The following is a 14035-nucleotide window of genomic DNA, read 5'->3' as shown; positions in this document are numbered from 1 at the left end:
CCCGGGTGCCGCAGCTGGCGGCAGGGTTAGCCATCGTAGGCAGGGAGCGAGTGTGTTCCCCGAGATGCGGGTGGCCGTGCTGGAGACTTTGTGTCCCGAGTGATCCCGCAGCCGGTGTGAGTGGGTGGTCCCCTCGGCGATCCCGAGCCGGACTGGCCTCGGTGTCAGGGTTCAGCCGGCGCTCCCGGCCCTCCACACACGGAGGAGTGCGTTCTGTGTCCGCTCTCGCTCCCACAGTCTGACCCGCAGTTCATCGCACAGAGGACAGCTCCTTTACGTGGAGAATTGTTGACAGGGTGCGATTGTGTGTGTTTAAAGGTCTGGCTTCGCCGACAGACAAGCACCAAGTTCTGCTCAGTTAAAACACGCGTTTTGAACGCTGCTGTCGTCTCCCCGGGGCACGGGCAGTTCTGTCCGGGGAAAGGCAGGGCTGGGGGCGCTGGGGCGGCCATTTGTGCCCCTTCCTGCTTTGGTGCCACCTCCTGCTTTGTCCTTGGCACAGCTCGGGCGTGCACAGCGCGGTGCCTGGCTGACCTACTTCTGTGCCTGGCCCTGCTGAGGAACCGAGCAGCTGCGTGCCGGTGGGAGGCAGCCGGAAAACGCTGGTCCTTGCCCTTAGAAACCCTCACTTATTTCACAGGCAGGGTTATCGGTACTGAAAACAGGCAGAGATTTTCCTGCCCGCAGAAAGAGAGGCTCCAAGAAACACTTGGGTTTTGATTTATATCAGACATTCATTGCTGCATTTTATGCAACCGTCTGTATGAGTCAGCACGCTTTTGTTTCCTCCATGTAAGGAGTATGCTGTAAAGCCAATAGGCAGAGAAATCTGTAGACCTGGGTAATTCTGAAGATTTTTTTTCCAAAGGAAAGACTTTGGTATTTTACCTAACATAACCAGTTTTTTAAATCCAATAATCAGTAATATTGCCAAAGAAATTAGGCTCAAGGAGGTAGAGAATTTCCAGGTTGCACCTAGTTTTAAAGTACTTCTTTTGGCCCTGCTGGCAGCAGCATTATTACTATTATGCGAGAGCTACTGTTACTTAGCTGGCTGCCCCAGAACACTGCATTCATCCTGTTTGCTAACACTAACCCCTTTCAAGCAAGCAAATTGGCATTATGAGATTACAGATTGTTCTTAGGTTAAAGTCTGCTTTTTTTAAGAAATATGTTTCTGATAGACTGAGGAAGCTTTGCACGGACTATATGTGTGGGCTTTGAGAAAACCTCTTACAGCTATTGGCTCCTAATCTATTCAGCAGCTTTGGAGAAATTAGTCAACAGAGGTGAACTTTATTGGCTTCGGGTGACTGAGATTAAGTGTAGATAGGGAAATGAGACATTATAAAACACCTGACAACTCAGTGAGGTTATTGGGGCAAGTACCGTTGGCGGTGCATGCAAATGCAAAGTTGACTTTGGGTTTTGTAGGAAGAAGCTTGTGTAAGTATATTTGGTATTTTTAAAACAGCTTTTGTTGTTTTTAAGTGCTTTCTGTGTTGAATTTGAGCTGTCAAAAAAAAAAGTGTGAGCTTTACTGCTGTATGTTCACAGGCTCAGCAGAGATTAACTTTGAAGATTGTGTACAAATCTAACTTGTGTCTTGAAGAGCTAAATGCATCCACAACCGATGGAGTAAGAAGAGAGTCAAGAAAGGTGGTGTACACACTGCTAGTGTGTATGCTGATGAGCACATCCTAACCTTGTATCTTTATGGCTATGTATATGGATAGGTAACTGCCTTCTGACTCATGTGTTAGTTTTTATTGTGGGATTACATAAGAAATTGAGGTTGTGCCAGAGTCTGAGGCTTTGGCCTTAGCACTGTAAGGCTCTGTTTTTAAAAAGCCCTGTAAAATTTATAAAAAGCAGTAATGTTCAGGATAGAATATTTGTCATTTTCCATTCTGTTAGTATTGTGTGTTGCTGTGGAGCCTTTGCATGGCTTATTTTGGTGCTTTGTGTGTCTTATTAAGCTCATAATGAGCTCTTACTGTGAGCTTGGCATAGTATGAACGTATTTGGCTTTTCTGACTGCTTGGCCTTGCCTAAGAAAGATCATTTTCATTCTGTAGCTCTGTATAGCATTTGTTTTGGTTCTCTTTATTTTTTCCCTCTCTTGTTAATTCTGAATTGTTTTAAAAGTTGTGGTTAAAACTAATTCCTATGAGTCTAGTTACTGATTGTTCCACTGGCTGGTAAAAGTTCACTTCTTGGTGTAGCTGTGTTTGTAACTCTGCATTCAGTGACATGCAGAAATGCAGGTACTGAGTGCAGCTGCTTTGGTGTTTGGTGTTATTACAGGGAAACATGGCACACAGAGATTTGTGTTTGTGTTAATTAATGCCCCTTGCCTAGAGCTAATGAATGTACTCTGCCCTTTCCCAAAGGTGTCTGGTAAAGTTAACACTCCGTTTAGTAGCATGAGGATAATAATCTCCTATTTCAATTGAGCTAACTTCTGTTGATTCATTTATTTTACATTCGTGTCATTTCATGGTTCTCATGTGTGGGTTTGTTTTTTTTCTACTTGCTGGCCACTTAGAGCTAAGCATATGTCTATGCCAGCAGCGATGCCATGCAGGAGTTGCCTGAGCTGTTGTAGAGGGGATGTTAGGACTCCATGCTATAGTCCGAACAGCTTGCAGCCTAAATTTAATCTTTTAGGTAGGTCTTGCTTCTTGTGGACACCTCTGAATAGCCATGCTGTGCCAAAGTAAAGCATGTACCTGTTCTGTTTTTAATGACATACCTATGCAAATGCAACTGCCTGGGTGCAGATTTGCCTAATACCTGCAGATCTCATTGCTTGCATGACTGCAATGGCTTAAAAAAATGCAAACTGTGTAAATAGAAAAGTGAGTTTTGTTGTGACATACTATCTTAGTAAAAACTTTAGCAATTATATTGGAGGTAGGCATAATGAAAGTGACTTTTGCTCCAAGATCTGCTGTTGTGGGAAGGGTTATGTGACTCACAGAATTGTCAGGGTTGGGAGGGATCTCTGGAGACCATCGAGTCCAAGCCCTGCCACAGTAGGTTCACCTGGAGCAGGTGACACAGGAACATGTCCAGGTTGGGGTTGGAATGTCTCCACAGAGGGAGACTCCATGACTTCCTGGGCAGCCTGTTCCAGTGCTCTGCCACCCTCAACGCAAAGCTGTTCTTTCTCAAGCTGAGATCAACTTATTATGTTTTAGTTTATGGCCGTTACTCCTCACTGAGGGCCATGAGAAGTGTCTGGCACCATCCTCTTGGCACCCGCCTTTGAGGTATTTAAATGCATTTATGAGATTCCCCCACAATCTCCTCCAGACCGAACAGGCCCAGCTCCCGCAGTCTCTCCTCATGAAGAGAGATGCTCCAGGCCCTTGATCATCTTTGTAGCCCCCGCTGGACTCTCCCCAGCAGCTCCCGTCGCTACGGTGCCCTTAACGTCCGGCGCTTTTTCAACGGCGATCGCGGTCTGTGCCGCGGCCCTGCTGGGAGCCGGTGCGGCGGCAGCTCCGTGCGAGCGCCGGGAGGGGCGGCGGGCGGAGCCCGGGCGGGAAGTGAGCTCAGGCGCACCGGAAAGCCCGCCCGAGCCGCGGCCCTGTGTTTGCGCTGCGGGCAGAGAAAGGAGCGGAGCGCCTGTAGCGGCCCAGCCGAGCCTGCCGCACGACACGGGGCCGAACCATGTCTGACCAGGTATGGGCAGCTGTCCCGGCCGCGGGGGGACGGCCGGCGGGCGCGGCGGCCCTGGCGGCCCCGGCGGTACAGGGGGAGCTGCCTGCGCCCCCCCGCCCGCACTCTCCGCCGCGGCGGGGCAGCCCCGGCCCGGGGCGAGCGGAGTCGCAGCCGCCCGGAGGGCGCCGGGGGGGAAATGTTTCTCTAGGAGAGTGTGTGTGTGGATGCCGATCTCCAACCTCGGCCGGGTTTGGGCCCTTCTCCTCCTGCATTTTAATCCTTTTTCCTCCTTCCCTCGGGGTGTTTCGCGAGGAGCGCGGGCAGGCTTCAGGCAGGGATACTCGGGGGCCGGGGCGGCGTCCGACAGAGCGGGATCGCCGCCGGGGCAGCCCTGGCCCTGGAAAGCCGGGAGTGCAGCGAGGGATGAGCCATGTTGCACAACAGTTGTTTCTTTTCCTTTCCATTCCCGGGTCTGCGGTAGGATGCTTTTTCCCCGGAGCGGGCTTTGTGCGGGTTAGGCTAGGCTTGCCAGGTCCTCTGTTTGCCCTAGGAATGCGAAAGCCTGGTTTTCTCCTCCTCCTTTCTCAGCTGAGCGTTAATTGCCTGTGTTAAACATCCCGTCCTTTATCAAGGCTCTGTCCTGCCTTGATAATATTCTTGTCCTGCCAAGTAATATTCTCGTTATGCCCTCGTCATTTCTGTCTTCTGGGCCGGGGACTTAAATAGTTGCTTGTACCGCAAGTTCCTGGGTTGCTCGGCCTGGCATGTATATAGTACTTTGCTTACAAGTATTGCTTTAGGCTATGTGACCTGCTGGTGGAAAGTTAAAACAGCGTTCCGGTTTTAATTTGTGTTCTGTTTTGCTGTATTTTTTTTTATATTGCCGTCATAGGACAGTGTTTTCTAACTTTGGTTTTTCCCAAAGTGTAACCATCATGCTAATGTCAGTACCTATAAATGTTTGTTGTAATGCTGTGAAGTCAAGAAGAGTACTAGTGCCAGCCAGGAAATTAAAAGTCCCCGGAGACAAGGTTCAGCTTAGTGCATGCCGTGCCTGCTTTGGGGAGTAGCCTTGGTGCAGTAGGAGGTGAAAAGAAGCCGGTGCTGTGTGCGCTGGTGGTCTGCCTCCCCGCCCCCGACTTCCAGCACAATGCAGCTGACAATGGTGCTGCTGCCTCGCTGTGCCCGTGCCTGGGAGAAGGGCAGCAGGGAGCACAGCGATTGCTGCCTCCTAGGAGGACACATTGCCCCTGTAGTAAAACACGTGAAAGTGACTGCATTTAAAAGAAAAAAAACAAACCCACCAGCAATTTCTGAACTAGATTTTATAGACAGATGTTCGCGTGACGTGCTCTGCAGTTGTCTGCATACGTGAACCAAGGCGTGTTTTAACAAATAGCAGCTCTCACTAGTTAGATAAATCCTTCTCCAGGCAAGTTCTGCTAAAACACATACGTATTTTGTCTTTGGGACGGCTTGAAGTATGTAAAATTCCACGTATGTAGTAACCTGTTGTGGCTATATGTCTTGAAAGTCTGTGAATAAGGAGCCTGCTGATTATTTGTAATAGATAAGCAAAACACTGTTAGACGTTGTGTCATTCATTTTTGGGGGACCGTGCCACAAGAGCTAAACAGATGCTTAAGTAGAAGGATAATGTAAGGTTCTGCAGCACTGTAAATCTCATTCCTGTTTATCAATCCTACAAGAATAACTAGATCACTTAAAATTGTGAATTGCTTAGAGTATTATTCTTTTTAGCCCTGGAGTTTAACTTGAGGGAGGACATTTATCGCCAGTAAAAGAAGGGATTACTTTATTTTCAATGGGGAATTGACTTTTATGATTAGTAAAAATGCTTGAAAGAAGGGCAGACTTTAAAAAACCACATTGCTTAGTGGGACCTAAGCAAAAACGAAACAAAACACAAATTTTCCCCCTCCCTTCAAGTGTTTTAGGTTGTTTTTGCTTTATTAGAATCTAAACGTTATCTGTTCGTGTACTGCTAATGAAGAATGCTGTAGTTTGTATGTATGTTTTCCACTGCTGTAAAAACGTAAGAGTTTATTTGCTTTATTAGGAAGTATGTTGTACTTCTATTCCTCAAGTAATTTTGGTTTTGTTGATTTTTCTTTAAAATGCGGAGTTTAGAGTTTGTTTTTTTAAGGTTAGAAATTGAAGTTTGAGCCCTTCTGAAAATGGGAGGAGGAAACTTGCAATATGTTGCCTCATGATGTTTGTTTTGTGTGTGTTTTGTTTTTGTTAGTTGCAATAGCAATACTAGTGTGTTTCATCCAAGAAACTGTCTGCTTTTTAGGGTCGTTTACATGTGTGAGACAGTGCTAGGAGCCTTATTTTGTACTCTTTAAGAAGACTGCAGTGAAGCCTTTTTAAAACCTTAAGTATCTAATGAAAAGTTAGAACTGGGTGTGTTGTGGTATTTCTGTTCTCTTTGTATGGTGGTCTTTTTCATGTCCTGTTTCATGAGGTACCCTAAAGCACCTGTTCTTTTCACAGGGCAAGACGTCTGGCTTGCTAATTGCTGATCCAGGACTTTGTTAATGAATGCTAGTACTTTTAACAACTTTGCAATCTCCTTCCTTTCTTTATTCTTAAGTGTTTTTGTGTTGCCTTAACTATTTGGCATTGAATGGCAGTATAGTTCACTGACAAACTGCAGAGAGCATTTTCAGACTTGCTACGTCTTGTATCCTGATGTAAAATATTTTGCTCCTATTTTAAGCTTTGATTATTGGAACTTCTATTACGCGATTTGATATTATTTCTCTTTTCCTGAAGCTACAGCTTTCTTTCCTCTTACTTTATGCTTAAGAGGTTGTGGAGCTTTAAATGAGCATCTTTATGGTTTGAAGACTCCAATTCCCTCTGCTTATTCTACTGTTTGCTACTTTCCCTATTTGCTTTTAATACTAGAGCCTTCTTTCCTTGAAGGTAGGAATCAAATATGAATCATAGTTTTATCACTCATATTGGCCAGAGGCACTGTTATAGTAGCAATGATCATTAGTAATACCCAGTACAGGGTGATTTGGTTTGGAAGCCTGAGTAGGTAGTTACTACAAGTACCTCTACTGCTGGGATACTATGCTGTCATGCAATTTGTAAAGTAAATTTAGGCAGTGACTGACCTGAAGTGTCACGTAAAGGGACAGAGTTTTCTTACAAATTTTTTCAGTAATAGTGAAACAGGAGCTAGTTTTGGAGTTACAGATTTCAGATCAGTAGAGATATGAATCTTGCTCGGATTGCTAGAGTTTAATTTCCTGCATAAAGACATTAAAACTGCTGTTTGTGCAAGTTATTAGAACAAGTTGCAGGTTCTTGTGTTTCTTTCTTTCTGGTCAGGAGTGAATACCAGTGTGCTTCTATTCCTGCAAGTAGTCCCAGAAGCTTAGAGTCTAAATATGTTAGGGAAGACTTTGGTGTGGAATGCAGGTGTTCTGACTGTATTACCTGTGAAAAACTCCTTTCATGCTTCTACAGTGACTTGCTCAAAGACCTGCATGTGTCAGGCTTTTTGAAAGCCTGGGTTGAGTTTGTGGATTTGAGCTTGAAGGGTGATGAATCAGTCCCTGCAGTTTAGATTGTGCCCAGATGGGTATTAAAAAAATAAAAGATACTCAAGCCAGGTGGAGTCTCTGGATCATACATCTTTCCATTGTAGAAACTGAATTGATCTGGGCTGAGGCAGTGAATCAAACTGATAGAAAGAACACTTCCTTTCTTTCTTTACTCCAGATTGAGACTGGTACAGATGGGAAAGGTGTTTGCTGACTTGCCCTATGCCCTTCCCTGATCTTTTAATGTTCAAAGAAGTTGTGTGTGTTTAACTTCTTTAAGGAGAGGTGGGGAAAGCTTAAAAAGGTTTCAATCTGGAGACAGAGACTTATCTGGATGGACTTAATAGAGAAAGTTAGTATTTTGTGTGTTTTTAGCACTTGGTCCTAAATTTCAAATGCAACAATACAAAGAATATTTCTGTACATTTAGTAAAAAGTCCCTTTTAGGATGGAAGCCTGTGGTAGGCACCTGTACATAACTTATTTTGTCTACAATGTTAAGCAGTAGAATATAAAAGGAAGATTTCAAATGTGATCAGCAGGGTACCTGTGGTATGACTACTTGGGAGCAATTCTTCATTGAGCACCATCTAGACCAGATGTGTGTGTAAAATCCCTTTATCCTGCAGTGGAACATAGCTAAAGGCCTGATGCAGGATATGCAGGGACAGGCAAGGAATGGGGTTAATAGTACCTGATTTCTCACTTGTTTCATCTATCAACCAGTAACATGAAAACTCTGATGTCCTTAATTAATGTCTTAGAGTGTATAACACTTAAACCCTTTTGATGAGCTTTAGTGCTCAAGTTGTTGAATCAAACTTGTCTGTACAGTTAATTCTTACCCTGGAAAGATATCAAAACACTATAGTGCTTGGAACTACACCTTTTAAAACTTTGAAGTATTGTGGTCTTAAAACAAACGTGTTAGAAGGAAGCTCTTTTGTTTTCATAGAAAAGAAGGTAGCTGACCAGCCTTTTGAAAATAAGGACTACCTTTGATGCAGTGGGTTGAAAACTGTTTGCATGGTTCACTCTCTTTAAGTTGATAGGGTGTCACAAGTGCTTTCTGTTTACTCTCCTCACAATGTTCCTTTTTTCTGTCAAATATCTGAGCCTCTTAGTGTGCTTCTTGTGGGTTTTTTGCAGTTTGTTTGTTGTCTAGGAATTAGAGGTATAAAATCATACTTATTTTTGTATGTCATCCGTTTCCAAATGAGTCTTCTCTCATCTCTTATGTTCTTTATGGTGTTTCTTTTCTCTCGTTAATTAAACTTCTCACAGATAGACAGACAACCTTTCATAATACTATGTTGCTATTTTTTTTGTACACACACACACAAAGAAAGAGACACCTTGAGTAGTCTGATTTCACACAATAAAGAGGGTGACAGCTGCCATACTGTCCAGTGAAAATAATGAAGTGTCGAACTGATCAGGCTTTTTTATGTTTTTCTTGCAGGAAGCAAAACCTTCAGCTGAGGACTTAGGAGATAAGAAAGAAGGGGAGTACATTAAACTCAAAGTCATTGGGCAGGTGAGTTTTTTACATAATTGCTTGTTGACATTTGATGGAGGTGTGACTTCTTGTGTGGTAAAAATGACCAAATGCAAGTTGATACTTTCAGTTTTACAGTATGAATCCTCCCCTGACATAAACTACTTCCAGTTGCCATAAATATGTATTAGTATACTCTGGTGCGATTTTTTTGATGCATTGAGGTTTTCATTTATCCAAGGGTATGAATGAAATAAGTGGCAAACTTGATAAATTAAGGTCCTCAAAGTTTGTGTAGTACCCTAGGCATGAGGTCAGCTTTCCTTTTGAGGGATAGGAAAAGGATTGTTGGTAGATGTAGCAATCAGATGAATGGTGGATTAGAATCTGTACTCTGGCTGCGTTGGAATGTGATTGTTGAGAATATTGGAATCTTGTTTGCTGCAGTTGGGTGGAGACAGATGACTTTCAAGTAGGACTGACAGAAACTCCCTTACCTCTTGCTGGCCTAGTCAGCAATTATAGGAACACACTGAAAAGCTGCAAGTGGCCCACCCGCCTTTTGCACAGAACCTCTTGCAATCTGTTTTATCTGTAGCCATTTTGAAAATTGCAGCTACTTGCATCTTGTGACTGTTGGGAAGGACTACAGAATAAGACCTGAGATTTCTCTTTAGGTTTGTCTTGTGTTGCCAAGTCTGCCTGTATCCTAACTCCTAGATAATTACTCTAACTGAACGAGGTTTCGTATATATTTTGAAGTACAAGCTTTAACTTGTCTCTTTAGGAATCTTAGAGCAGAAATCCCCTGCATATGTATGTTTGTATTTCACAAGTATATCATCTGGGTAAAGATGGCAGCACAGACTGAACCATGTATGGGTTTTAGTAATTTTGAATCCAAAACCACCATGTTGAGCCTAAGGCTATACTATGCCATCTGGTTTTTTAAAAAGAGCTTCCTGTGGAAGTACATAGCAAATTTAGTGACTGATAAATCATCCTGGAGATTCACGTTACAATGCACCAAGGTATGCATGGTGATAGTTAAATCACATTCCATGTTCCATGTAAGTTTTATATAAGGTTTTTCTAATGAAATCTTTAAAAGTAAAATAGGTAAAGTTAGCAGTTACTACAGGGAGAGTAATTATTTTTCTTTTCTGTCCTTAGGACAGCAGTGAAATTCACTTCAAGGTGAAAATGACAACACACCTCAAGAAACTCAAAGAATCATACTGTCAAAGACAGGTTTGTGAAACAATGATATTCTTTTAAAAGAAAATAAAAACCCAAACCACTTTTTTCACAGTGCTTTCAAATAAAGACTTTTGAGGTATCTCGTGGTACAAATAGAATGGATCTCCTTGTTTCTTTTGACAAGTAGGAGTATTCCTATGTAAGATAATTGTGAAGTTATACCCTAAGTTAAAGAAATCTGCACTATTAATTGTGTATGCAGGTAAATATTAAGTTGTTACAGAACAAAAATATATCTGCACTTCCAGATTCTGTGGTAGATACTGTGGAGTCACAGCTGCTATTTCCAGAAGCCCTGGCCTAGTTTGCCCTCAGCTTTGGGGATAGATGCCTTGTGTGGCCTTTTCTTGGATAAGTGTGTTGGAGTTCACTTTAGGAGATAGAATCATAAGTAATAATACTTTGGGGGCTTTTTCCTAATACTTCGAGACAAGTTGAATTTGTCATTGAAGTGTTCTTTCACAAAATGTGTTCTTTTTTGCTGTCTTTCTGGAGTAGGAGGAAAGAAAAGATCAAACACATTTGTAGGCAAATCCAAATGGTTAAAATTATTATTAATTTTAAAAACCTGATATTAAAAAAAATATTGGAAATAATTCATGCAGCAGTCTTACTGACTAATGAACATGCATGTGTGGAATTCTTTCTTAAAGAAAGAAATAATTGTTTGAACGCACCTGTATCTCCTGAGCTGAATTCTGGAGGGGCTATGATTTCCTTTGCAGCATTCAATGCAGTTTTTGGTGCCAAGTAGCCTTTCTCTGGTAAAGAGACTATGAAGATTTCTTCCACATTGGCCAGAGGGATTGTTGAAACAGTGTGAAGATCTGTCCTTACCTGAAAAAATTTTCTTCCTGGTTATTTGCAAGCAGTATTTGTTAGAGCTAAGTGATAAAATTGTGCTATATTTCCCATGAGTTTGTTTTGCTCATAACTTAGAAGGAAGAGATGAGGTGTTTGCCTTATCTATTGATGTGAAGTATGACGTTCTGCCAGAACATGGACACATTGTGCAACAGACATACTTTAACTCTATTTACCTTGGGGATATTTGTTTCTCCTTGTTTGAATGCTGTTCGATTTTTTTTTTTTTTTTTCTCCCTCTCAGCTCTGCTCTTTCTTGTTCCCAATGCTGAGCATTTGCAGAATTGATAATGGTAAAGGTTACAATTCCTTCCTGTAGCAATAGAAGATTGGGAAAGCAAGGGTAGGAGTTAATGAAGTAAATATCATGTTCCTCCTGTTGTCTTAGGATCCTTAAATAAGGCTGATATGCAGTTCAGAAAAATACATGTGTAATGATATCTTGGGAGTGAGGGTATAGTCACTACTTACTTCATAGATAAAGACAAATTAAAAAAGCTAAGAAAACATCCAAGCTGTTGAGCTGGAAGTCCAGTGAGACTCTGAAATAAACATCCGTTTTGGCACTATCATACTTTTTGAGTCCCTTCTTTGTAGTCTACATGAGTGCAACAGAATATCTGAGCTCCCTGTGTAACAGGAACTAATACTCTTTTATGACTTTCATATGTTGCTTTTCTTTAAAATGGGTTTTCTTGTAAGCTGATACAAGATTCACTAAGGTGGGTTTTTTTCTTATACATGTTTCTTTTTTAGGGTGTTCCAATGAATTCACTCAGGTTTCTCTTTGAGGGTCAGAGAATTACTGATAATCATACCCCCAAGGAGGTGAGTTTCTTTCTAAAAATATAGTTGGACTATATTTCTTTAACTAGGATCTTTTAGTAAGGCAGATAGGCAGTTTGGAAAGAGCCTGGTTGGACCTCCATGTGTAATGCCTCAGAAAGGAGGGTGTAGTCACTGCTGAGTAGAGGGGAGAAAAACACAAAGGGAATCTTTCCGTTGTTGAGCTTGAACTTCAGTGTGACTTTGGAATAAATGTGTATTTAGTTCACATTTAGTAGATCAAAGTGTAGATAAACAGAAAACAGTTACTTCTGTCCAGTGACTTCCACCAATTGTTATGAAAAAGCAGGAAGAAACTCATTATAATGACCTTCTGAAAATATCAAACAAACTTGTTCACTGTTAAATTGAACAAGTTGCTCTCTGTGAGAGAACATTGTAAAGAGGCTTTGAGTTGCAAGGTGTAGGTGTTAAGCTGTATTGTGAGCTAGTAGTGCATATATATATAATTCACGTGGCTCTACAGCTGGTGCATTCACTATGATATTGGTGATGTCCTTGTTCCCCCTAAACAAGGGGTTCAGAGAAAGGTAAAGCCAGCAACTTCCAGACTGATGTGTACTGCTCCACAAGAGGGTCTTTGCTGTAAGGCTTTTGCTCTGACTCAAATACATAATTCTGAAGAAACAGGATTAAAAATTGTGAATGTTGTCTAGTAAGATGGCTACTGAAACTTTTTTCACCCCTTTGATGAATTATGATGGGACAGAGGAACAAAGCATTGTATAATTTGTCTAGGACCTGCTCTGATTTCATCACACCAGATTTTTAACAGTGACTTGCTGTTTTTTTTTTTCTCTTTTCTCACAGCTGGGGATGGAGGAGGAAGATGTGATTGAAGTTTATCAGGAACAGACGGGGGGTCACTCAACAGTTTAGATCCTTCTGATTTTCTTCCCCCTTAATCCTTTTTTATTTTTAAATAATAGTTCTTTTGTAATGTGGTGTTCAACACTGAAACTGGCACCCCATCTCTGGGAGTTTACTTTCAAGCGTCTGGTATTTTGAATTCTCGTGCTCATTATACACTATTGTTTCTGTTTTCATTGTGCTGAACTTCTGTGATCCAGCTGCAACCTTGCTCCCCTCTTCCCTTCTGCCCTCCCCGTTAGGATTACATGTACTCACATGCATTTGTATGTTCACTGGGTTCGTGCATTTCAGGCACGAAGGCTGTAAGATCTGCCAGGTGGGCGAGTGTTCTTAATGACTTCCATATCTGCCCTGAAGTTTTGATGTGTGACTGTCTCACTCCTGGACTATAACTTTCAGTGCGAGATGAAGTTTTTCAGAGAACTAAACTGTGGAGAAGTTGTGTACCCATAACTCAGCTGTTTTGCTTAAATTGTGCTGATGGCCCAATGAAGAAGATTGCCGAGTTGGAAATGGAGAAGCAAGAACTGTTGTCATCTGTTCCTTGCTCCAGAGATGGCTTTGCTGAAGACGTGAAATTGAAAACCCTAATGATTTTTAAATATTACCAGAAGAGCCCAGAAGCATTTTAACCTCATATAGGAATTAGTATGCGCAGGTATCCATGCAAGAATGTTCACAGCAGCCAACTGGTGTTACTTTGACACTCTTGTTTGTACCTTTTGGCCTGGGACGTGGGTTTTGAATGGACATTGTCTGTACCAGCTTCATTTAAAATAAACAAAAAAACCAATTTTATAAATAACTTGCATTTTCTTTTCAACTATTTGGAAGTAAGCAAAACCATTAGAAGTTATGATTAGGGTATGCTTTTCCAGTGAGTATAAGTTGAAGCCAGAAAGAAATTGTGCTCTGTAAATATACCTCATAAAAATTCCTTTTTTTCTACTTGCCCTAGTAAAATACTTGATCTGCTTGTTTTGCAGGTGACTCTTAGAGAGTATTAGCTGTTTCTTTTCTTGGAAGAGAATATTCACATACATAAATATTCACTCATGCACGGAATTTAAACTGAAAATGCAACTTGGAAGTAAATAAAAATGGCTTTTAATGTCTACATTTCATATGATATGGTACCATTAAATAATCTGTGATGCATGACATGGAAGTGTCATGACAGTTCATTGGGCATCATTATCAGGGTCTACATGTTCCAGTTATCTGCAGGCTACAAATGGTCAGTTTGAGAACTTTTTACTGGATGTGAAAGCTAAGGTAGGAGATTATGGGCAGAGTAGTGTGAAGAGAAGATTTCAATACTCTTCCTTGCTTCACATCTTTTGCAGATGAATAGGACTTGTTTGGTAAATCAAATTCTATCTAAATGCCAGCTTCAGTTAAAGACACATGCTGGCATACTTGGAAAAAATAGCAAGTTTTAAGT

At 41.8% G+C, this 14035-nt stretch overlaps 1 protein-coding gene across 1 annotated transcript; it reads left to right on the top strand.

The window, feature by feature from the left end:
- Positions 1-3545: 3545 nt before the first annotated feature.
- Positions 3546-13393, top strand: SUMO1 (small ubiquitin like modifier 1). Its single transcript, XM_014879494.2, has 5 exons — positions 3546-3690; positions 8713-8787; positions 9922-9999; positions 11629-11700; positions 12529-13393. Exons 1-5 carry the CDS (start codon positions 3679-3681, stop codon positions 12595-12597), a joined length of 306 nt encoding a protein of 101 aa, XP_014734980.1. The 5' UTR covers positions 3546-3678; the 3' UTR covers positions 12598-13393.
- Positions 13394-14035: the final 642 nt, after the last annotated feature.

Source organism: Sturnus vulgaris, chromosome 7 (assembly GCF_052056855.1).
Source record: "Sturnus vulgaris isolate bStuVul1 chromosome 7, bStuVul1.hap1, whole genome shotgun sequence".
Classification (NCBI taxonomy): domain Eukaryota; kingdom Metazoa; phylum Chordata; class Aves; order Passeriformes; family Sturnidae; genus Sturnus; species Sturnus vulgaris.
The sequence above is the reverse complement of the archived record's forward strand: the minus strand, read 5'-3'. Positions and strand labels throughout refer to the sequence as shown.

What these genes read in the sequence shown, in the direction of transcription:
- SUMO1 (XM_014879494.2), top strand. An exon ending in AACTCAAAGTCATTGGGCAG is followed by an intron (nt 8,788 to 9,921) that starts GTGAGTTTTTTA and finishes TTCTGTCCTTAG; the next exon opens with GACAGCAGTGAAATTCACTT. An exon ending in AATCATACTGTCAAAGACAG is followed by an intron (nt 10,000 to 11,628) that starts GTTTGTGAAACA and finishes TTTCTTTTTTAG; the next exon opens with GGTGTTCCAATGAATTCACT.